Genomic DNA, 25701 nt, shown 5'->3' with positions numbered 1-25701 from the left:
ATCCCATCTGGAGTACTGTGTTCAGCTCTGTGGCCTGCAGCATAAGGACATGTTCAAGTTACATGTTCAAGTGAGTTCAGGACGACAAAGATGCTCAGAGGGCTGAGCACCTCTTCTGTGAAGACATGCTTACAGAGTTGGGGTTATTCAACATGGAGAAGAGAAGATTCTGAGGATATCTCATTGAAGCCTTCCAGTACCTAAATAAAGGCTACAGGAATGCTGCAAAGGAACTCTTTTCCTGGAGTGGACAAGGGGCAATTACTTTAAACTGAAAGTGGCTACTTCTAGTTTAGAAATTAGGAAGAGATGTTTTACTCAGTGAGTGGTGAGGCACTAGAACACATTGCCCAGAGAAGCTGGATACCCCATCCCTGGAGGTGGTCAAGGCCAGTTTGGATGGAACAAGCTAATTTAGTGGATGGCAATCTTCATGACAAGGGGATTGGAACTAAGTTATCTTCAAGATTCCTTCCAAAATATTCTGTGATTCTATTATTCTGTGACCAAGACTGACAGATACATAGCAGCTGTATATATATCAAGTGTTTGATATATCTCCTTTTACCTTAAATCACCTTAAATTTTACATTAAATTACCTTAAATTTTACCTTAAACAGTAAGCCCTATCATTTCAGTGTAATGAGAAATGAAATGGAAAAATTACAAGCTTCTAAAAATACGTAGCACGTGTTGCCTGGGAAGAACAGAGGAATATTGTCCAGACATGCAGAGATGCAATTCACACAGTATCATAGTATCACAGTCTTGTGCGGTTTGGAAGGGACCTTAGAGATCATCGAGTTCAGAAAATCAAGGTACAGATGGAACTGCATTTGGTGAGGAATGTATAAAATAACAAGAAAGGACAGGATTCCACAGTTACACGGCACAGAAGGCGCCACAGGGCGCCTCCGGTGGCGCAGTGGTAGGAATGCCGCTTTGCAACACCGGAGGCCCGGGTTTGAATCCCCCCTGTGGCGCAAGTGGTAGAAGTGCCGCTCTGCTACACAGGAGGCTTGAATCCCGGGGGTTGGACTCGATGATCTCTAAGGTCCCTTCCAACTAGCACCAGACTGTGATACTGTGATACTGTGAAAAGGCCAAAGAGAGCACACCCTCTCTGGTAAACGAGAAGGGGAAATTAGCTACAACAGACATAGAGAAGGCTAAGGTGCTATGTAAGTTCTTCGCCTCAGTCTTCACCGGCAGCCAGGTTTTTTGGGTCACTCACATCTCCAAGCCTCACATCCCTGAAACTCCATGTTACAGCAGAAGGAGCAAAATCCCTCCCACTGTAAGAGAAGAGTAAGGCTGAGCCTGCACAATGTGACTGAATTATACAAGCCTACAGGGCCCAATGACATGCTTCCCAGGACCCTGAAGGAACTGCCTGATGTGGTTGCTGAGCCAAACTCCATCATATTTGAAAATACATGGCTGTCAGGTAAAGTCCCCAGTGACTGGGAAAAGGGAAACATCACTCTCATTTTCAAGAAAGGGAGAAAGGAAAACCCAGGGAACTACAGACCAGTGAGTGTCACCTCTGAACCTGGGAAGATCATGGAGCAGATTGTCCTAGAAGGCACATGTGATACAAGGAGGTGGTCTGAGGCAGCCAGAACAACTTCACTGAAGGAAGATTGTGTCTGACTAGTCTGGTGGTGGCCTGCTATGACAGAGTGATGGCACTGGCAGACAAACTGCAACTGATGTTGTCTACCTCGACTTGTGCAATGTCTTTGACATGATCTCACACCTCATCCTTATCCCTAAATTGGAGAAATGTGGATTTTAAGGGTGTACTATTCAGTGTATAAAGAACTGGGTGGAAGGTCTCAGCCAGACAGCCGCAGTCAATGGCTCCAAGTCCAGGTAGAGGCCAGTGACATGTGGTGCCCCCCAGAGGTTCAGTATTCTTTAACATCTTTATCACAGACATAGAAAAGGGGATTGAGTGCACCCTCAGCAAGATTGTGGCCGACAGCTAGCTGAGTGGTGCAGCTGATAAGACAGAGCAAAGGGATGCCACTGAAAGGGATCTGAACAAGCTCAAAAGGTGGGCCCATGCATACCTAATAAGGTACACCAATGCCAAGTGTGAAGCACTGCACTTGGGTCAAGGCAATAATAGAAATATGTATAGACTGGGATAAAAAGAACTCCTTGATAGCAGCCCTTCCAAGAAGAACTTGGTATCCTAGTTGATGAAAAGTTTTAAATGAGCTAGAACTGTGCACTTGCAGCTCACACTGTTAGCCTTCTAACAAGTGCATACTTACTAACTGTCCTGCCCTGAGGAATGAGGAACATGATTGCCCCCCCCCCCCCTCCTTTTCCTTCTTAAGGCCCTGTCTGGAGCGCTGTGTCCAGGCCTGGGGCTCTCAGCACAAGAAAGATGTGGAGCTTTTGTCATGGATCCAGAGAAGGCCCACAAAGGTTATCAGAGGGATGAAGCACCTCCTACAGAGACAAGCTGAGGAAGCTAGGCTTGTTCTAGAGAAGAGAGGGCTCTGATTAGACCTACCTGTGACTTCACAGTAATTAAAGGAATCTTATAAACAGGAGATGAATCAACTTTTTACATGGCCAGACAGTGATAGGGCACGGGGAAATGGGGAGATTTAGATTAGATGTCAGGGGAAATTTTTTCAGCAAGAGTTGTGAGGTGCTGGAACAGGCTGCCCAGAGAAATTGCAGATGCCCCATCTCTGGAGGTGTTGAAGGCCAAGTTGAATGGGGCCCTGGGCAGCCTGTTCTAGTGCCTGACTTAGTGGCTGGTGACCCTACCCAAGGCGGAGGACTTGGAACTAGGGCCCAAGCCATTCTAGGATTTTGAGATTCCTTTTTTTGTGCACTAAAAGGACAATCTATTTCTTTCTCTTCAGAGCTATCTCCATTTCAAAGTCCCGCGAGGTAATTGTTCAAAGAAGTTCAAATCATACACTTAGTGTGAGGTGATTTTTTGTTGATTTTTTTTTTTGTGTGTGTGTGTGTGTTTTGTTTTGTTTTTAATTATTATTTCTTTTTGTTAGTTTTTCTTTTTTTCTTTCTTTTCTTTCTTTTTTTTTTTTAAGGAGATATATTACTGGATTGAGCATGAGCAGAATTTCCTCATGCTCTCTGGTGTACAGGAGTTAGTGTAAAATGGCTAATTCTCACACACTTGCTGGAGTAGGAAACAAATTAGCAGCAGTCCATTTGACTTTTATAGAGTGCTAAGAAGACTAATGCAGGAAAATACGCCTGTGCTGGAAGGAAAAGTAAGATATGCCTTCTTATTATCTACTGTTGATCTCTTTGGCCTCATCCATCAAACTTGCTATCCCACATATATGAGAAATAAACAGCTTAGAGCCTCTACATCAGTTTGCAAAAATCAGGAATTTGATGATTTTTATTTTATTTTTTAAGGACTCTATAGCAAAACAATTCTTTTCAAAGGACGTTAAACTTCTGTAGTATATAACACAGCCACACAATGTATATTTATGATGGATACTCATTTCTGCACTTCATCTGTAATTCTCTACCTTGATTGCTTTCCTTCAGGAAAAAACCTGTAACTTGCCTTCAAAAGAAATATCTCATTTTGCTTTAAGTGTCAAATGAAGTAAATTGACCATGTACCTTTAAGATAAATTACAGAATCACACTAATGTAAAACAAAGCTTGAAATAAAAAATCTGCCTACAGCAATAAATCTACACAGACATATCTTTTTTCATTTACCAAAAAAAAAAAAAAAAGCTATATCTGAGAGTTTTATCCTGAAAATGTCTTAGAAAAACATCTATTAAATCCATTAGAACATTTGCTTACAGCATAACTTTGCAGAACTTGCCTGTTAAAAACATGTTTTTTAGAAAAATAAAAGCTTGAGTTAAAAGGCTTTTGACGCTGGATTCACAATTGCTTTATCAAACTTGTAATTAGAGGTTTGCCTTTATAGCCACAAGTATTAAAGAGGGAATCAATCCTATACTTTGTGTTTGTACACACTGGCTGAGAAGTCTCAATGAGCCACATTTTGCACTGCATCTGACTGAGCTGACTACTGTGAACTCAGCTGGCAAAACCAATTACCACAAACAAAACACAGATCAACTCATCTACTTTCTCTAATACCTACAATATGAAAAAGGAATAACACACAGAAATGTGGTTTTGCTCTCAAATTCTGCTTGGCTGTAGACCTATATGTATAAATGTGTGGAACCTGAAACTAGTACACCATTGTAGCAAATCTAAACTTCTATACAGTAGTAGTAGATTCTCTCCTCCTACATTCAAAACCTCAATATAAATATTCATAGTTAGAGGAAATACTGAATTCAGGGAAAAGGCATTCTGAAGAAAAACAAACAAACAACAACCAAAACAAAACAAACAAGAACAAAACAAACCCACAACCAAACCACCAAAACAAACCACTTCCATTTCTAACTTCAGAAAAGTGAACGTCGAAAATAAAATAACTATGCAAGCTAATAGCCCTTCTATTGTTGATTTTGAAAGGAAAGGGAAGATCTGACTCATTGTTATCAATTATTTACATAAAAGAACTAGAAGCAATTGCATAATGTTTCAGAATGTCATTTTACTTGTGAGCTCATTGTCTAGTACTTCAATAATTAGAAACAGGAAAAAGACTTTCCTCTAGTGTTGTGGTTGTTCATTTGAGACTTTGAGAGCCTTTTAAATTTGGAAAAGGAAAACTTCATCAAACACCAGAAAAAATCACTCAAGCACTTATACCAAGGTGATGAGAAAGTACTATAGTTTTATTCCATAATCAACTGGAATTCCAACTGAAATTTGTTTTTCACTCTGATTCAGTTTCAGTGATTACTCCAAGTAATGTCTTTCCCTTGGCTCTCAGAAAATTCTAACTCAAATCATTTGAGCACTTCACAAAGGATTATGGAATGCAGTGTGATAATGAGTAGGTTAGACAACTTTACTGAAAAAGTCAATTTTTGGCAGTTTGTCAAATCTATATTGGGGTAATTTCTACTTTTTAAGTTGGAACCTGGATAAAAAGGCTACTGAATTAACAGTGTACTCTAATGATTTTTTCATTATCTAGTTAGAATGAAATGTTCTTCCAAGTGACTAGCCATAGAGACCAGCAACGAAGGTACTTGTATGTGAATGGATCAGCCTGATAAGGGCTTCTTCCCTTCTATCACAGGTAAAAGTCCCCAGCTACTAGTGATTGCAGCATCTACCTTACCACTTCTTAGAATCCTTGATGAACATGTTTTATATTGGAGCAGGAAAACACAAGAATGTCAACACTTTGCTTGCTTTCTGTCCAGATTTAATGTGGATGTTATATCTTTCCTTAGGTTTAATACCTGTTTTAGATTAAAATGAAAACATAATTAAGTGCACTAAGTGGTGATGATTCTTGTCTCATGTTCTTAAAACATTTTTCTTTCAAGGAATGCATTTCTTCCCCTCCAGAAAGGTTACAGACTTAGATCTGGTCTCTCAGTCCTTGTCTGAGTGATACAACAGATGCACAAGGATTACCTCTGAGCTGTGGCCCTGCAAAGGACAGGCATACTAGCTGAATAACAGTGTACAGGGACTCCAAACAACAGTTAAAATGGGAAGGAAGAAAAAGTCTCCAAACTAATCTGTAGAGTAAGGCTACTTTAGTAAAGCACAATTTTGCAAGCTGAGTTTTAAGACAACATTTACCTTCCTAATTCTCACAGTTACTATACTGGGACCATTAGCAACACATATCTAACATCTCATGACCTCCACACCATATCATGCTGCTAAGCACTTGGTTGGGTGATTAGATTATAATTGACTTTGAAGATAGATGACGAATCATGACCACTTCTCCTTGTAAAATGTGTCAAATCTCACTACAAGCTGACACATCTTGAACCCTACTTCATTATTCACATCTGCTAGAACTACAGTGCAATAAGATATTGGTCGTAAGGGCAGCAAGTTTAAATTCAGAACAGAACCAAAATATGATAAAGCAGGATTGCAGTCTCTGACCGTAGCTTTGATACCATCACCCTCTTTGTTATTTCATTGTTTGGTTTAGACCAGATACATCCAACCTTCTGCCCACAGGCTGCACAGGATCCTAGACAGCTAATAATTACCCTCATCCCTGATGGTGGAGGCTCTTCCCCACCTAGTGGCCTGCCTTGGCCCCAAGCACGTGCTCATCAGTCAGCAATAACCCAAACATCAGCCCAGGACAATTCCTCTTCATTCATGTGGCCCAGGGAAGCAAAAATACACCCACAGCTTAGAACTGGTTTTCAGAAGTGAATACTTCACCAATTCTCAAAGAATAGAATCTAAAATCTACGATTTCCTGATAATCCTCACTAAAATCCTACATACAGAGGGGGAGGCACTGACTTTTTCTCTCTGTTGATGACAGCAGGACCTGAAGAAATAGCATGGAGCTGAATCAGTAGAGGGTTAGGGTGGGGCTGACGAAAAAGTTCTTCAGCAAGAGCACTGACAGGCCCTGGAACCCAAGTGATCACGACAGCAAACCTTCTGGATCTCAAGAAGCCTATTGTAAAAGATAATTTGCTGGCATTGTATAGAAGACACTGCCAGATTACACTGGTACCGAATCCTTCAGCTTTTCAGCCTCAAGATGCTGGAGAAAGCCAAGAAGAATTACATTACACATCAGACAGACACCAAGAATACAGATGCCCTCTGAAAAATACTCAATATTAAAAGTTGATATTTTGCTCCAAGTTATCTCCATAGCATCTCTCCACAGCTTAAGCATCAGCTTACCAAGGACCTTCCTGTAGATGAGGACTTTGTAATCTGCAGCTCAGTGCTGCTGGAAAATCTTGAGGCACAGAGGAAAAGAAGTGACTAATTTAAAACTTCACTGAATTCCTTTTGTTGTTGTTGTGACTAGCCATCTGACAGCAACCTTTTTTTTTTTCACACAAATGACACAGCACTAGATGGTGCAGCAGTGCTTCTCAGTACAGCTTATCTTCCCTGAAGTTTTGTCTTCAACATATGACACAGTCATTGGCAAAACAATAGCAACAGCTGCATACTGGTAATCAAGCCAGGAATGTGCTCGTGCAGTCCAGAAAGCCAGCTGTATTCTGGGCTGCATCAAGACTGTCCAGCACGTCTAGGAAGGTGAATCTGCTCCTCTACTCTGCTGGTAGCATGGAGTACTCACCAGGAGTACTGCGTCCAGATGTAGAGTGCAGAAGAGACACAGACCTGTTGGAGTGCATCCGAAGCAGGGCTACAAATGTGATCTCAGGGATGTGTAAAGACAGGCTGAGTGCTATGGGCCTGTTCAGTCAGGTTAAGATAAGGCTACAGAGAGATCTGATAATGGCTTTTCAGTACCTTATGGTGGGCTATAAGAAGGAAGGGGACAGACTTTTTCGCAAGGCTGGTTGTGATTGGATGTGGGGAAATGGTTTCAAACCCAATGAGAGGACATAATTTAGTCTGGATGTAAGGAAGAAGCGTTTTCAGTAAGGGTGAAGAGGCGCTGGAACAGGTTGTCCAGAGGTGTGGTAGATGTCCCATCCCCAGAAACATTTCAGGTCAGGCTGGACAGGGATAAATTCTATGACTGTGAAATATATAAAACTATACAGACAGACATCTCCACTTCTCAGCAACTTGGAAGCTATTGGTAATAAGTGAATGATTGCACTGGGTGATCTTTTAGGTCTTTTCCAACCTTGGTGATCCTGTGAAATCTTTCTATTGCAAAGCTATAATGGAACCTTTTTTGAACAATCATTCTAGGCAGCAGTGACAGACTTCATTCTTTCTGTGTTTGACTGTGCTCGGTTCCTCAGACACCTGTTCTGAATAGTGTCACAGCAGTCCATGAAGCTTTTTACTTGTAGTTTACTGACTACCAATGAGATAACAGAAGATGATTTCTCTGTCAAATATTTGACAATATTAATATTCTGACAATTAATATTTTGACAATAAATGATCTAATTAAATGGCTTAGGACATACTAGAGGACTCTGACATAAGCAGCTGGTATAAACTAGCAGTTTGCCACTACTGGAAAAAAATTAAGCCTGTGGCATTTTATTGTGCAACTACATCCATTGATGTGACTGGAAAAATAAAATAACAATGAACTGGAAAGGATGCATTCATCTGCCACTGAAAAATATCCAATATGCTCAATCAAACAGGACTGAAACTCATTAACTTGTTAACTTTTTTGTTACTGTGTGATAAGAAGTAAGGCTGTCCAGATCCTGCAGTTTGGAGATGAGTAGCTGCATTTCTTATGGCTTTTGAAAAGCAAAAATTATTGTCTCCCAGAAGACTCATTAAAAGATAACTAAGAAGGTTTTTAAACAAGTTGTTTATGTAAAGGGATGCATTACTGAAAAATGTTGAAAAGGCATTCAAAAGAGTCAGCTAGTATACACAAAACAGGAATGATGGCTCACTTTTAATTTTTCTTACCCAAGTTTAACAAAAACAGCATCAAAAACAACTGGTATTATTTAAAAGTTTTTTTAAATAAAGGTCCTGCTTTCAGAAATACCTGCATGCAGAATCAGATCTAAGCTCTGAAATACCATCACGAGAAATCTATCATGGAAAACACATTCTTGTTTGGCCAAAACAACAAAGCACATTAATATGTACGTACATATACATACACATATATATGCATTTAATTTCTATAGCTATACAATGAGCAGAACAAATTTAAGTGAGTCCATCTGCTTTCTGTTCAAGAGCCTGTGATTAGCAAGGCACAATTGTATACAGGTAATTGTAGAATAACAGAAAAAGGATTAAGCATCAGTACTTAGCAGTAAATCAAAACAAGATACTTTGCATACCAGTAACAACTTCATCCACAGCTGACTGCTGTCTCTAGCCTCTGAGCAAAAGGAAGTTCTAGGATAGGCTTGTACTATTTACGAGCTTTGTGATTTGCTGCCAATTTATAGAAACCAAAGTAAACCTCTGGCAGGACTCCTACATACCATAGTAGTTAAAGAAACTATCGACCCACCCTGATTTTGACTACAAGCCTTGAGAGACTAACTCAGTGTTTCTTTCTAGTCTCCCATTCTCCTCAGCTAATAGAAGGATTTAAGTTTAATCTTAAAGAGAATCATTCTGGAAAGTACTACTCTGTTTATCAACAGCCTCTTCACACGGCCTCAGTTTTTTTACTTTTTCTGCCACTAATAGGCCTCAGCAACAGAAAGTGTTCACCACTAATTAAAAGTGAAAAGCTAACAAATAGACCTTGATAGTTTACAGCTGCATCCAAAGCAGTACAAAGACACCTGCTTTTTCTTACAGCACTTCTTTTGTACTCCTTATCATTCCACGCTTCAAAGTGTTGTTACAACACAAAACAGAGTAAATAGATCATGTCATGAAACTAGTCCATTTGCACATCCCCACCTTCACTGGATGACACAATTACATAATTACATTATGTAATGTTGTCCAGTTCCTATGGCAGGACTTGAGAATTAACTGAATTATCTTGCACACTGCTAAATCTTTGTGAAGTATGGCTTTCAGAATGCTCCCTGGTTATGGTTACCTCACCTTCCAGGCAGAACTTGAGGTGTGTACTGCCAAACGACCACATGCATTGGATAATTAGAATTCCTGTCCTGATATTGCAAGATAATTTAGGTGTCTAAAAATACAGACAGAGTCCTGGCTGGGCTTTTCAGTGCTTATGTCAACAATTAATTCTTGCAGAGTCCATAGAGAATTAGGGAAGGAACTGAAGGTACTTAGGTACCACCTTCCAGGCTAAGCATATCTGCTAATAGGAAATATTGAGCATCTACGCAGAGGTTAGGCAGCCAAGTAATCTTACACTGAAAGCATGCTCTACATCGCTTCTTTGTGCAAAAGCTGAGTGTACACTGACACCTGTACCTCCTGACGATACTGATGGAGCTCAGTACAATGCGGTGTCTGTTCTTCCACCACATCTCACCTCAGAACCAACGGGGTAGATGTTTTCATGTTTTCAAGTGTTTCCATCTGGGATGTGAGGGTGGAAAACTAAAATGTCCCTGCTTTAGGAAAGAAATGAATTGGTCCAGTGTTACTTCCCACAAAATACTCTAACTTGCAACAAAATAGAAAGCAGTCTCCTCCTCTGGACATGCTTTGTAAGAAAGTAATAGCTTTGGTGCCTGGCTGAAGGGAAAGATTCAACTTTGACTCAGAGCTGGACATTATGCGGCTCCTCACAGCACTGAAAAGACTTGAATTTCTGACAGTGCACCTAAACTGGGAGGCCTCTGAGTGTGCCCTCACCATGTCTCAGCTCCAAGAACAGGAACATCATCATGTACAGGGTGAGTCCCAAAGTGTGTTTGTAGGGAATAAGAGCATAGGATATGATGCAAACTGGCAGCTCAGCTGTGTGGTAGGCTGACTGTCACAACATTTCTCAAAATTCCTTGGAGATTACTGCTGACAACATCACTCTCAGTTTCATAGACAGTAGTCATGGGTGCTTGGGGTGCTGTCACCTTATTACAGTGAAAATGGTCATTCCAGTGAGAGGTGCAGGCCATCCATCATTCTCCCCACTTGTCTGTCTAGCTCTCCTCTGGCCTCAGAGTGAGCTGAATAAAGTAATTGGCTGAAAATGAAATTAGTTGTTGCTGTTCTGGTGGCACCATTTGCAGCTTGATTAGTTTTTTACTCTGGTAAGTTGCACAATGGCTTGAAAAGGGAGGAGTAATGAGAGAACATGTGATAAGAAGTGGAGGTCACCAGTTTTACTCTTCCCTCAGTATGGGTATAAAATGCAAGCATGTGGTTCAGAGCTGGGGCTCGTCTGAAGTAGTTAGCCCAGTGTCTATGGACTCTGGACTGCAAACATTTTATGGCAGTATGTTAGTATTCCATTTGAAAGTGACTAATGCTTTCAGAAATCTGGACTGCAGTTATAAGATTTATCATATGCCAAAACAAAGTTTTTGTTTGTTTGTTTGTTTGTTTTTTATTTGTCCCCCCAAAATTTATAGCACATTTGCTGATTCTAACCTTTTGGAACTGATGACAGCACATGAAATGCCCCAGTTGTAAAAAAAATAAGTAAAAAAAATAAAAAAGTAACCCAAACCAAAAGAACTTGGAAAGATTAGGAGTTGATAGACCTTTTTTATTCATTCCTCTGTTTCAGTGAATGTTTGTCCTGAGGACATCTCCTAAAAATTTCAGTGTAGTATTAGCATTTTCATTACAAGCATCTGGTTTTGAAATTCTTGGCTTGTCACTAAGTGAGTCAATACAGCCACTCGGTCTTTCTACCATTTGTTCTGCATCAATGTTTTCTTCGTTGTATAAACTTAAACTAGCCTGCACGTGCAGAATGTTTACACATTTCAAAGCAAAGGGTGCTATTGAATTTATCTATTTATACTCCTGTAGTACTCTTGCTCCAGGAGATTTCTAGTGAAAAAGAGACAGATATGATCCAGTAAACTGAGATTCTGTGCAAAAATAGGATAAGAAAGACATGCCTAAAGGGCAAACGGGGAAGAGACAGTTCTTGTATGTACTTGTTCCTAAACAAAAATATTTGGCAATAAGCAAACAGAATCAAATAATAACTGAGTGAGAACATATGCTGACTGAAGCCACCAATAAATAAACTATTATTATTATTCAAATTAACACCAACATAATACTTCTTTATGTTAAACAGGAGTTCTAGTCATGTATGTACGAATATTTATTTCCATGCTTTTCTTAAGTGCTAAATTCTTACGTGTTTCACATTTCAGCCAACCAGAGAGGACCATGCTGACTGAGCACACAGATATCCATCAGAAATTACATGAATTTTTTGTTGTTATTCCATCTTGAGAAAGTACCTACGGTAGTTCCTTGAGATTCACTCTAAGATTACTCCACCTGTACGTTAACAGGTAGCTACAAACACCAAGTTCCTCTTTTTTAGCATGTTTAGGCATTTTACCTCCTATACTGATGGGCATTCTCCCATCAAGGTGTGATCTAAGTTCGCTGTACTTGATTTCTCCAGTCAAGTTAATGCTAAGTGTTCTGTTGACTCTCAGTGAGTTACCTAACACCTGCTACATTCTTCTGGGGAAAGTTTCTGGAGATGCAGGGGAAAAAAAGAAAAAAAAAAAAGAAAAAAAAACAGTTAAAAAAACCACACAAATTCAAAAGTATTTGATTTGTGTAAAGGACAAAGTTCCACCTTTTGCATTCTCCTTTTTGCAGGCAAGTTGCATTAACTGCCTTCCACAGCAAAGAAACCCCAAAATCTCAAGAAAAAAATATGTTCAGGCAGCATGTTGACAGCTAGCAGGATTCCTCTAATACATGTGATTCCACGTAAAGGTACTTTTTCTGACAGATACACAGTTAAAAAAACCTGCCCTCAAATACCCACTGGGACAGAAAGGAAACCTACTACATGAGGTGAGGTGTTCCTACTAACTTCCCTCCTAGCTTTCACAATCTGAATAGCAAAGTTAGAATGACAAATACCAGGAAGCTGTGTTCTGAAGGGGAAATGCATCTCTCATGCAGATATTTTCAGCCAGTCATATAACACCGATATTACAGCTAGCCAGAATTGCTATTAGTGCTTTATATAGTTTCTCGCAAACTACATGTAAAATCTCCATGAGGTTAAAAGACTGATTATATTAGAAAGTAAAATCTTACTAACTTACATATTCCTTCAAAACAGAAAGCCTCTGAAGTTCAGGGAAGTCAGAAGCCCTGACATTTACATGCATAACAACTTGCCAATAACTCAGTGAGATGGAATATAAGAACAGTAATAGTCACTCCTTATACTTCGCGTCCTAAAAGGGTTGAAAATTGTTCATTTCACACACCCAGAATTCTCAGACAATCTCTTCCACGTGTTTTTGGATTTCTCCAAATGCATTCAAAGAGCAATTGTCATGCAGAGTGCAAGGAAGAGACATAAATACATATTTCACAAATATTTAAATGCAAATCACGCTGCCTTATTAGGATCCAAGTTTCCCAGGCTTTTGCAGCATAACTGGTATTCTTTCTTTGATGAACAAGACTGAAAATGTCACAATTGTCATAATGCCTTACTTGTTCTCGTTGCTGGCATCGTATCGAGGCATAGGGTCAAAATCATTTCCATTGACATCAAAACTGGCCTGCGAATCCTGTAGCCAACAGGAGAAAGAAAACCAGTTTTTCATTAATTAGCCATTGAGTCACATGGCCTATAAATTCTTCAGCAGGTTTCTACATGAGTAATTAGGTTAACTGCCATTCCTGGGGTTCTATGATGATCACATTTTTTTAAAATGAAAGGATTATGTATTTAATAATTACACCGTTTACAGACTTTATTTTATTTTTGGAAAAGGGAAGAATATGAATGATCTGAAAACACAGAGTTCCAATTGTAGAGAAGAAAGTGTCATTTCATTAAGCAAAAAGACTATATTCCTTCTCAGAATCTTGGAACTTAAGAGAGTTCATTCTCAAAATTCAGATTCTGCTGAACATTCTGAGATTCAATAAAGATTCTTTGCAAGACCATGACTGAAATTTCAGTAACAGTTGCAGGAAACAATGTAAGTTTCTTAAGGATATTGCTATAAAAAGTACAGCTTTAAATGTGACTTAAATTGCATTCCCACTTGTCTGGGAGTGTAACTGTTTCAATTATAGCTATGATATCTGCACACTTCTGCTCCAAATTTTACCAAGATTATTCCAGCTGAAAATAGTTTATTGAGTAAATAGCTGCTGGTTTGTATGGCTTCCATTAATCTGTGTGGTAGCAGGCAGTGTGTTGACATGGCAAGCAGTTCTTTTTAATCTCTTCTTTTTTCAAAACCAGTTACCACATCCACCTCAAATATTCCTGTTTGCAGTCACACCAGCAATAATCTGACATATAGAAGGCATCTGTCATCAAACAAGCAATGTGTACTGCTTTAGGGGAATTCCTTCTTGGCAAGAGGAAAAGAGAGAGACGGTAGGGGAATAAATAGCTGCTTTAAATTCAGTGGAAGGACAGTACTGGGATGAAGTGACACATGATACAATCTAGGTCATTCAGTGAAGGGGTGAAGTTATGTTTAGTTTGTTTAACCAACTTCAGAGATTAAACGGAAAGATGTGACATGCATTAGGATCAACCATATACTGACAAACAGGGCAAAGGGCTGTGATTTTTGTTTATGCAGACCTCCCCAGGTATTTCAGATCTAAGTTCCACATGGAGCATAAGGAAAAATACAGATGTAATTACTGCTAATTTAAAATAAATGGATTTAAACTATAGACCGGCATCATGTTTGTAGCTCTAGATGGGTTGTTAAAGATGTTACTGTCACTTTAATCTCTTCAGTGTTTTGTCAAGATGGTATGCTGCCTGGGAAAAAAGGCTTGGGTTGGAAGGAACCTTAAAGATTATCTTATTCCAACCCTCTGCCATAGACAGGTCTGCCACACACAAGATCAGGGCCCCATCCAACTTGGCCTTGAACATCTGCAGGGATAGGACATCCGCAGCTACTCTGCACAGCCTGTGCCAGTGCCTTGCCACACTACTTGCTTTGCAATAGTCATCTTCAACAGTTATACTTACCCCAACTACATTTTCTTTTTCATATTTTGTGTGAAGGTACTATTCATACACTTCTTTTGAGAGAAATAACAAGGTTGCTAAGGTCAAGTGCTTTCAGGTAATGCCTATTTCTGAAGCTCAGGAAAAATCATTCCAGCAAAGCATGGCCCTGACACACTGAGCAGCTTTAAGCTCTGAAGTTAACAAAAGAAGTCACCCACCAGAGAAGCAGTTTCTCCTAACATTATGCAATTCTTCCAAGATATATTAAAACAGTCATTAAATATGATGAACCTTCACCAAACAGAAATCTTCCCAAGTGATATGAAATATCTGTCATAGGTGTTTTTGTTTGTTTGTTTGGTTGGTTTGTTTTTGTGGTTTTTTGTTGTTGTTGTTTGTTTGTTTGTTTTGTTTTTTTTTAACAAAGCACACAGATCTTCTCCTACAGCAAACTGGGAGGAGGCTCACTGAAATTTAGAGGGATTTACTATAAAGACTCCAAAATATTCTACACCTGTTTTTAATTGAGTGAGTCATATCCTTTTCCTTTAATATTATTTCTAGCAGTAAGATAAATAGGTTTAAAAATAAATACATGGAAGGATTCGCCTAGCACTGCAGCCTTTGAAAGAGCTACTGTCTCACTAGCAAAATGAACTGGTCAAGAACAGACTTCAGCTGCTCGTGTTAAAAGGAAAACAGCTTATTTAATTCGTAAGTTCCGAGAGTTTGAAGATATTTGGCAAAATAATTACAGAAAAGAGAAAAAAATCATCTGATTATTAACTCCAGCCCTTCAGAAATGCAGTACTAAGCTACAAAGTGTATTCAGATACTAAAGACATTCAGACTCAATATACTTTTAAACTAAAATAACACAAATTATCAAAAATCATCTTTCTTCCTCCCACTGGTGTTACCATTTGAGGAAACCCTCTTATGAGACTTTCCTTCCTTCTTCCCTCTCTCCACCTTTCTAGGAGTTTAACCAAATTCACGGCAAGTTAATAATAAAGCAGCAAATCGAACTGCAGACACTCACATAATTTTGCATCAAGTCTGGATGGTTTCTTTCAATGCCGTCATCCAAGATGGTCACCACAACATTCTTTCCAGTGTAACCTCTCTTCCAAGCACCTACTATATTCATATCTGATTGGCAATGGTGAGTGTTATCACTGCAGTGCTGGGGAGAGAAGAAGAGATAAAAATGTTGGTTGCTGCAAATTAGTGAGCAGTGTGAGGTTGAGATACTATTCCAATTACCTTACCATTACCATTTAAACTAGCTACAGTATATGACTTGAAAAATAACTCTATGAGATCAATGCTTTTATCTATAAAGAAACAAATAACTCCAAAATAAATGCCAAATTTTACGGAAAAAAAAATAAGCCTGTTTATTTTTCTGTCAGAATATTCTTCATGTTAAGCAACAGCAAAATGAAACACCTAGCCACACTGAAACACAAAGATCTGTGTGTAAAATAAAGCAACTATCCTCATCTGTTAAGCACGCTCATTTGAAATGTACATTTGAATTATTTGAATTTTTTTCAGAGAAACAAACCATATGCGGGTAAAAGGAGACAAAAGCCTGTATAGGAATGGCCATGGGAACAAAACCTGCTTTCTGTGCAGTATAATTTCTTGACAGAATGTCTGAAAAGTAATCCAGATTCAACTCTATCTACAAAAGAAGGCTTTTGGCAGGTTTTGTGCAGTATCAGCAGGAGATGAGCAGCAGTTAAGAACCTGCAATCAAACACTCTGAAAAACTTGTAGCCGAAAGTGTCTGAAGAATTGCAGATACACAACTGAGAACAGCCTGGGATACAGCATTCAGTGCACTAAGTCGAGTGTAGTAGACAAGACAGTTTACTGTAATTAAAACGAAAAGCCTCTTCCTCATCACAAATGTATCCTGTTCACATGGCTTGCCATGGCAGTAAGATACAACCTATGGGCATTTGCCTACCTCAGGGGTGGCACCAACCCACAGGCAGAGCTGTCCCCAGGAACACAGGTTCCACTGCCTTCGTCCAGCCCCTCTAAGATCAGTCAGATGTGTACATCAGGTGTGTAAAAGGAAAAAAACAAATACTGGGATGAAGGAGAAACAAATGAAAACAGAGTCCAATCTTGGAACTTGCATTGTAGCAAGTGTCCATGTGAGCGTGCCTCAGCCCTCACTTCCTGCCCCATAGGCCTGTACCCACATCTGGAATTCCTCAAGCCACAAGGAGTACAAAAGGTTTCAGAGAGATGCACTTCATCTCGACTTGGCCCAACTCATTCCTCCAGAGCATGAGTGCACCAAAGGTTAATGTACAAACAGACACCAGGTTACTATCACATTCTCCTCATCCTCCTCCTTTTTCTCCATTCATCAACCCTCCTGCGCTTTCAGACACAAGCTGGTGGATTTAGAAGTGGCCATTTGCTGTTACTAAGGCAAAACTACATTATTAGGTGCTATGAGACACAACATACAGTCTCCCTCAATGTCTTTTCTTTGTGCTTGCAATTATCCACCTGCCAGCCTGCCTGCCTATCCATTCACACACAAAGGCACTTGAACGCTCTCAGGGCCCAGTTCCTAAGAATCCACGGGTCTGGCTTAAAACTGTTATTCTGTGTTGGAAACATTTACACCTCAGTATTTATGAAATTAACTACAGTCTAAGCTTGTCACCTGTGTGATGAATGTGATAACTGTATGCAACAGACTTGTGTGTGCCTCTGGTGGCGCAGTGGTAGGAATGCCGCTTTGCAATACTGGAAGCCTGGGTTCGAATCCCCCCTGTGGCGCAAGTGGTAGAAGTGCCGCTCTGCTGCACAGGAGGCTTGAATCCCGGGGGTTGGACTCGATGATCTCTAAGGTCCCTTCCAACCTGCACCAGACTGTGATACTGCGATACTTTCTAATATAGGAACAGCAGGATTAAAACCACGTGATGTTTCCAGGGCTTTTGCATATTTATTTCAAAAGCATTAATGAACTAAGCATTAGAAAATACCAACAAAAGGAACAAGTATCATTGTTCACATTTTACTGGTGTGAAGACAAAGAATCAAAAAGTGGAAGCACATGCCCAGAGCCACAGAGTAAACCCACAAGAGCAGAAACACACAGTCAAGATTTCCAGCCCTGCCCTCCTCTAAAATTAACTGGGCCATTACCCTGCCCCTCCATCCCCTCCTCTGAAATGCCGAGTGGTCCTCTGGCTGTTTTGCTGACTATCTTGTTCTCTCTTCAAGGGGGATGAGCTTGCTAGTTTGCTTCCCACCTAGTCAAACCATGCACGCTGAGCAAAGAGTTGTTAATGCCTTTCAAGTTCTTCAGAAGATGACTGCTTCTTCCCTCAGTAATGCTGGCACAACCATCTTACCCCGCTTTTCTCACATGAACTGCTACTTTGTGATTGTGGTAAAAAGGGACTAATTAATCTGCTGTTTTCCTTTAATTATATAGTCAAACACAAGGGACATTGGTCGTTATGTTAGTTCATTCAAGAGATGTGCTGGATCAAACTGAAATTCAGATTACCTTACTCTGCTCCAAGACTAGACACAAAGATAGTAAAAACAAAATCTTTCTGCATAAAAGACATTTCAGGGGTAAAGCATGCCCTTACAATATTGGATTATAGAATATATAACATACAGATAGAGAGTGTAAAGGCAGTGAAGATGCATCCAGACAGGAGTAGATCAATAGCAGGAGGTGGGTTTAGTCCTTACAGTTATTTTACTTATATACAACAGTGATATATTACTTATCCTCAAGTCTTATTTAAAAATAGCATCTATTCCTTGCTATTCTTTGCCCTCTCACCTCCTTTTTATCCTTCTCTCTCTTTTTCTATTTTTCTCTTCCGGTATTACCTCTCACCAATGAAATTCCAGGGTTTTTTTATTCAACATCTGATCTCAGCTTCCTAAATTTTAATTACTAAAAATTTTAATCTCTCTGGATTAGGCACATTTCTCTCAAAGATTTGGCTTTTACCAGAAGTGTTTTAATATTAGTGACAGATTACTCTTCAAACACTGACTAAAACAGCATATGTCACTGTTCAGTATTCAGTAGCATATAACATGCCATCTATTACTTGGTTTCCTTGCGTTTTCCCTGTCACTTTAAATTCCTCTTACCTTCAAAAATATTTCTTATGAGGAATTTTCCACTGCTGGGTTCCATTCTGTTATGTTTCTTTAACCATGTGCTGCTTCTTTACTACTTATCCAAAATTACATTATCAGCTGCTTAGCAGAGACATGTTTTCAAATGAATTTGGAAGCAATGTTTCAGTTTTCAGTGTCAGCCAAATGAAAAAAAAAACAACAAAACAGTGTCACAATAATAAAAATTATGTGTGTCACAGTGATTGAATTTTACATCAGTGGGCAAATTTTCAATCTATTTTTCCAGTCCTTTCTTTTTAGAATTAAAAACATACCCTCTCACGTTAATGTACAAAAGCTGTGAGCTTGCAAGATTTCTATCAGGCTAATCTTTGAACCACTGTTTTTGAATTTTAAAAACGATAGTATGCATTATATTTGGAGTATGGAATTATGGAATAAATTTATAAAGCTTATGGTATTCTCTGCCAATTCCAGCACATTGAGTAATTTAGAAACTTCCCATTGGTATCATGCTGCAGTGAGCTAGCATCATTTCAGCATACACTGGTTTCATCTATTGCCGAGAGGTTACCATGAAAATGAATAAACAATCTCTCATCTAGCTACTATTAGTAACTTGATTGAGATTTTTAAAAGGCACTCAGACTATGATGTTCCTCTTTGGAATTTTTAATTGGAAAATGTTAATGATACCACTCCTATTATTTAATAGAAATAGCCCACAGGGTTGAAAGACTCTCAACCTGTATACAAAGACGGCTGAAGGACACACAGAAAGGAAAAGGGCTTTAGTAGGGAAAATGTGCAATACAGAACGTTTCTCATACTTGAAATTCAATTATTATGAGTGAAGAAAGAAAAAAGAAAAAAGAATAAGGCACCTTTGGACAGACAATTTGGAAGCCTGACTCGGCAATTAGCAAGCAGACACAACATTAGAAACGTTTTCTGTTTTGCATGGTGCTTTCAATGTCAGACATATGTCTGGAATCTCTTAACTGTATTGTGAAATTCACTCTTAAAAACCAGCTTATAGTCATTATAACTATTTCAGTGTTTGCTCTTTGCTGCACTCATTTTGGTAGGCTTGGTGATCAACCAGGGATTGGTAGCAGAACTGAATGGGAAAGTGAGAAATCAAGAATCATAAATGGCCAAAACCTTTTAGAATTTCAGAATTTAAAATCAAATTAAAAGAACAATGACTATGAAATGCTAGTGTCTCTTGCCAAGCCTGTTAGTGTAAAAAATAGAGAAGAAACAAGTATTTAATCCTGTGACATAGTTTCTCAGAAATTATCCTCTGTAAGCCTTCATAAGGAATCCTGCATTTGTTTTCTAGAGTTTTGGAGTTGCCATGACTTCTCTGACAAGATCTTATCAATGCATGAGGGAGTACAGAGAAACAAAAAAAAGATAACCGGTATGAGACAATTTTAACTAACAATCTTGAGGAGAAAAATCTTGAATCTAATTTAGAGTTACGTTATAAGTGTTTCTGATCTTTGGAGAACTCCTGCATACTAGTGGGCAGAAAGAGATTAGAAAAGATGGACCATTTCAGTATTTAGAACATAAATAAGTGAAAAAATAGGATAAGAAAGGTAATCATTAATAGCGAAGAAATAAGTAAAAATATTATTTTCCTTTTTGTTTCACCTTTAAACAATTTCTCAGTGCAGCTGCACACAATATTTTAAAGATCTAGCAGGAGCAGGCAGATAATATAAGGTCTGTTTCATCCCAAGCACAAGATACATTTTTTTTCCCATTAAATAATAACTGTCTTCTGAAGTCATACCTAACTGAATTGTTGCTTTTTTTTCTATATCAGCCTCTGTATCAACAGAAATATTACAAAAGTGTATCATATTAAATATTTAATACTAATTTTATCACCAGTTCAACTTCAGAGGGCTTACTTCATTTACTTCAGCAATGAATTTGGTTCTTAAGCTTTACTGACTCCTCAAGTTAACAAACAAATTTACAATTAGAGACCAGAATGAACAATTGCAAGCATGCATTATTTCATGCCTGTTTATGCAATGGAGGAGAACAAGAAACCAATATAGAATAGTTTACTGTATTCACAGGATTAACCAATGGCTATGGTCAGAAAAGAATAATTTACAGAGCTATATTTGTGGTGTTGGTTTTTTTTTTCAGCATAAAATATGATACTCATAACTCTTATCCTTCGTTTGTGATTACATCACTGTTCTTTCCAAAAATAAAATGATTCATAATGCATTAAATTTGTATTCAAGACAACTCCATTACTTATCCATTACAGGCACTTTTTGAAGTTAGTACTGACTTTTTCTGTAACTCATCTGCTAGCTCAAACAAGTTAATTCAGTAAAGATTTGTATGTTCTTGTTCCACAGGCTGCCAGATAGATGACAGCCTTTAGGAGTGGGAAACTTCTCCCCTTTCTGCCTTTGCACATGGCATAATTTCTGTCCCCACTGCAAATTCTGTAACCTGTAAATGCACAGAAACAATGTGCCTCTTTGTTCCACATGGGTCACAAGTTGTCACTCCACTAAGATGCCTGTCTAGTCTTATTTTGTTCCCAAGAGGAGACAGCAGGAGAAACTCCCTCAAGGTAAACACAGATGTAACTAAAACTGCCCTGAGGTCATTGTACATGTCCTACCATCTCCACTAAACAAATATGAAAAAAGACGTTCAAAGAAATGGCAAAAAGGTCCACCACATTCTCCACCAAAGAGGAACACCACATACACACACAGAAAGAAAAGAAAGGTTGGTTTTTGTTTGTTTGTTTGTTTGTTTGTTTTAAAAAAAAGAAAGAAAAAAAAAGTAATCTTTGAATTCAGGCAGGTTGAACATGTCCATTTTACCTTGGATACACCAATCATCTGTATGAACAGCATACCACAAATCTGGTGCACCTAATGCATCACTGAAACAGCGCTCATATATTGTGAGATTTGTGCCAATGTATGGAGAGGTTCCTGCCTGGGAAGTGTTGGAAAAAATACAATAACCTGGTGCAAAACGTCTTTGGGAGTCAGCAAAGGACAGACAAAAGAGGAGAGAAATGACTTCCAAAGCTTCTAGTTCCTTTTAACACAGGAGGAGAAGAAGCATTTATGGAAATACAACTCTCGACAAGGCAGTACTCTCTCAAGATGCCTGCATGATGCCTGTTACTACTACTACTACTCCTGCTGCTTCTGCTAGCACTTATAATAATACTAGTATGTAAATAGCTGACTTAGCAACAAAAGATCATAAAGTGAACCAAAAGGTAAAGCGTTTTTACCTACATAAAATTCTACCTGAAAAATAAACCAATAAACAAAGCTAAACACAAAACAAAACATAACAAAGACAACAAAAGAATGGCAATTATTTTATTAATTGGAGAGAATATATTAAAAGTACAGCTGTTCCCTTGCCCCAGCTGTGCAGCATCAACCCTGGGGATCCGGTTTTCTTGAAGGATGAATAATTCCTCAGAGAGACAATTCTTTCCATCCTGCCATTTTCTGTGGCCTTTGCCTCATATTTTTATTTGACCTCCTCAAAGTCCCAAAAAAGAAAGGAAAACAGGGCAGTTTTACAGAAAGTCCCAAGATGTTTTTTTTGTTTTTTTTTTTTTTCTTGTAATGCATGAGTTCATGGAGTCCATATGACTATATGACTGAAACTGAGTGCTCATGCTTTTTAAGACTATTTTTTATTCCTCTTGGTCATAAAATGTGAACACTGCAGTTTCAGATCACAAAAGCCAATTTTTATTTATTTATTTATTTCCCCCCCAAATTCTTGATTTTATACGCAAATTCAAGACTACATTCTGGATATGACTTATGAGCTTTCAGTGCTAAAGACCAGTAATTACTCCTTAACTCCCCAGCTTCCTTTAGGTCTCAGTCAGAGCTGTAGATTGTGCTTATCACCACAGCGATATAAACTGAAAATGTTTAAACAGTGACATGAATCAGTGTATCAGCATCCAGGTTAAAGTTTGGTTTTGAAATTCGGAGTTTTCTTACTCTTATGTGCTACAGCCAGCCTAGAACCTGTCTCATTTCCAGATTTGTGAATACAGAATGGCCCACAAAAAAGCCTGATGGGCATCAGAATTCTACAAAAAAGGTTGTATTTCTTACACATTGTGTTTATTCAGTGTCTGCACAGCACGAATTTGACGAGTGGTAAAACATCAGCATTGTAACACGAAAGAAGAAAGCTAACTACAGACATACAAAAAATGGAACTTCTACCTAACTTCTAAAGATGTTTTCTAGTTTTACTATTATCTGCTTTCAGTGACTAGTTTACAACTTTTCATTAAAAGAAAAAATAAATAAATCCATGTTCTCAAACTCTCAGTCAAAGCACAGAAGTAAAAACTAGCCCAAAGGTAGCTTGCCATCACCTAGTACACCAAGCTCCTCTCTTTAATAAGTAAGGCTTGGTGTTTTGGTCGCTTCTAAGACAATTACTAAACAAAGAGATGGTAAGGCTTGCTTTAAAATAGCTTTTTCATAACTTTCTAGAGATTCTGTCTAAGCTATGAAAGACGCATTCTTCACAGCTTCCTTTTTAAGCTATTTACAAGTCAAAGACTACTACTCCTGTATCATGTAGTTAAGAAGCATGGGAGAGGAAGACAGTTTTTATTTAGACTTTGTGTGAACATATGTGACAGAACCAAACTCGCCACACAAAGACTCTGAGCAGATGGCTCCAATTAATCATTAAACTTCCCACAGGCTGATGATTGTGGGAGGAGCCTGAAACTTATACAAACCCACTTGGTTCCCCTTCCCCTATCTTTTTATTCTACAGTGATATGAGGAAACAGATTAAGAAGAATTTGCTGTTATGTAACTGTTGGAGTAAGGAGGACTGATTGAGAAGGACCTGGAAAACTTAGTTTTTTTCTGAGAATGCTTTGAACTTGTATGGATGAGAGGACTTGTGAGGAAACAGATGAAGAGACGTTGCCTTTGAATGCTCAGACACAACTTTGTAAGGACTGCTGTGCTACTGCAGCCCCTTTTTCTCTTTCTTACATTGTGGTCAGATCTCTTTGATCCATGAGGCAATAGCCTGGTGACATCTGGTGTTAATGGTAGCAGGATGTTGTGTGGGAAATGGAGGGCTAGAGGGACAATGACAGGGAGGGATATGAGACAACAGGACTCATTCAGGAGTCTGAGGGAAAGATGCATGTCTCCTCTTTTTCCTCAAGGGATAAATGAGGGTAAGCAGAAGCGAGGCATGTGTAACTCAGACTACGGTGACAGTCTCACATTCCATAAGTAACAGAGCAGCAGTTTTTCCTCTTCCTCCTGTGGACATATGGAGTTCTTGGGGCTGAAGCTGTTTCACAGTGCCTCTGCTTCAGCAATAAAGATCTACGCTACTTGATACCTTACAAGCCTTTTCCCTAAGAGCCATAAAGAGCCATCAGCTCATTGTACCCCGGGTCCCATTATTTGCTTGGGCTGGTATGTCAGAGGAGATTGTAACTTGTTAGAGGACAAACTTTAAGCCTCAGAAACTGTTCTCCTGAGACAGAAGTATAAAAACCACTACAAACCCTCCTTAGATAGCCTTACAGAAATATTTAATCTAACGCTAAAATGCGCGCTCTGAAAATTCATTAACAGTACTGGATAAGACTAAGATGAATGCCTGCTATTTTAGTTTGTCTACAGGGAAGTAAGTACCCTAGGCACCAATGGACTGTTCACCATTTGAATGCACTTTGGTTGATGAACCCAGGGCCCACTATGTATTAAAGGAGAAACCTGGGAAGATAAGGCCAAACCACTAGAGGGAGTGGCTAGTTATATTTTGCAGATGAGATCATCTGGCAGAAATGTGAGAATTAGCCCTGAGAAATCTAGGGAGGCCCAGGAAGAACTATTCAGGAAACGAAAGTTTTGAATAACCTAAAAAGTACCACAAAGTTACTCTTTCTGCTGTCTCAGAAAATGTATCTCTGCTGATTAAACGCTGAAGTTCTTCCGAAAAACTGGAGGAACACATGACGGTGCTGTGAATAAAATACTGTGCAAAGTGGACAGAGAATGTGAAATCGATGTGAAAATTGCAAAAAGTATTAAAAGAAATGTCAGCAGTGTCAGGTTTTCAGTTGTATCAGAAAATACAAATACTGAAAAAAGGTTCTGGAGAACTGTAATGTATTAGAAAATACTGATTTCACAGAGAACTGGGCACAGACCAATTGTCTAGACCAGTATTACTTTCTAGTAATAAGATTGTATCTTTAAGAGTTGCAGCTAAATGAAACCCCCATCTTTACTAATAAATCTGATAAAAATAGAATTGAGAACATAGTCTTGAACTGATACTAGAGGAATCAGAACCACAGGATGGCTTGGGTTGGAAGGGACCTTAAAGATCATCTACTTCCAATTCCCCTGCCATAGGCAGGGTTGCCACCCCACTACATCAGGCAGCCTAGTCCCCCATGTAATCTGACACTGAACACTTCTCCAAGGATGGGGCATCCACAGATTCTCAGGGCAACCTGGGTCAGTATCTCACCACTCTCTTACTAAAGAATTTCCCTAATACATCTAACTTAATTCTCCCCTCTCTTAGTTTAAAACCACTCACCCTTGTCCTATCACTGTTAGACCACAAAAAATGTTGATCTCTCTCCTAAGTTTCCCTCAAGTACTGGAAGGCTGCAATGGTTTCACAAGTGAACAGAGCACTCAATCCCACTGTCTATATCATTGATAAAGATGTTGAAGAGCCCTAAGTCCCATGACTAACTCCTGGGGGGCATCACTCATCACCGGCTTCTGCCTGGACCTAATGTCATTGATGATGAAACTCTGGCTGAGACCTTCCACCCAGTTCTTTATACACTGAATAGTACACCCTTAAAATCCACATTTCT

General features: G+C 38.9%; 1 protein-coding gene across 2 annotated transcripts in view; it reads right to left on the bottom strand.

Annotated features, from left to right (window-relative positions):
* The window catches only part of PCSK5 (proprotein convertase subtilisin/kexin type 5), a 245172-nt gene that overhangs the window by 159638 nt on the left and 59833 nt on the right, over positions 1-25701 (bottom strand). For both annotated transcript variants that reach the window (XM_015849157.2, XM_015849159.2), the window contains exons 4-5: positions 15670-15813; positions 13130-13206 (exon numbers count right to left, since the gene is read on the bottom strand). In XM_015849157.2, coding sequence (XP_015704643.1) covers positions 13130-13206; positions 15670-15813 — 221 coding nt within the window. The remainder of the gene's footprint in view (positions 1-13129; positions 13207-15669; positions 15814-25701) is intronic.

Source organism: Coturnix japonica, chromosome Z (assembly GCF_001577835.2).
Source record: "Coturnix japonica isolate 7356 chromosome Z, Coturnix japonica 2.1, whole genome shotgun sequence".
Lineage (NCBI taxonomy): Eukaryota > Metazoa > Chordata > Aves > Galliformes > Phasianidae > Coturnix > Coturnix japonica.
Note: the sequence above shows the minus strand (reverse complement) of the source record. Positions and strands in the feature narration are given on the sequence as shown.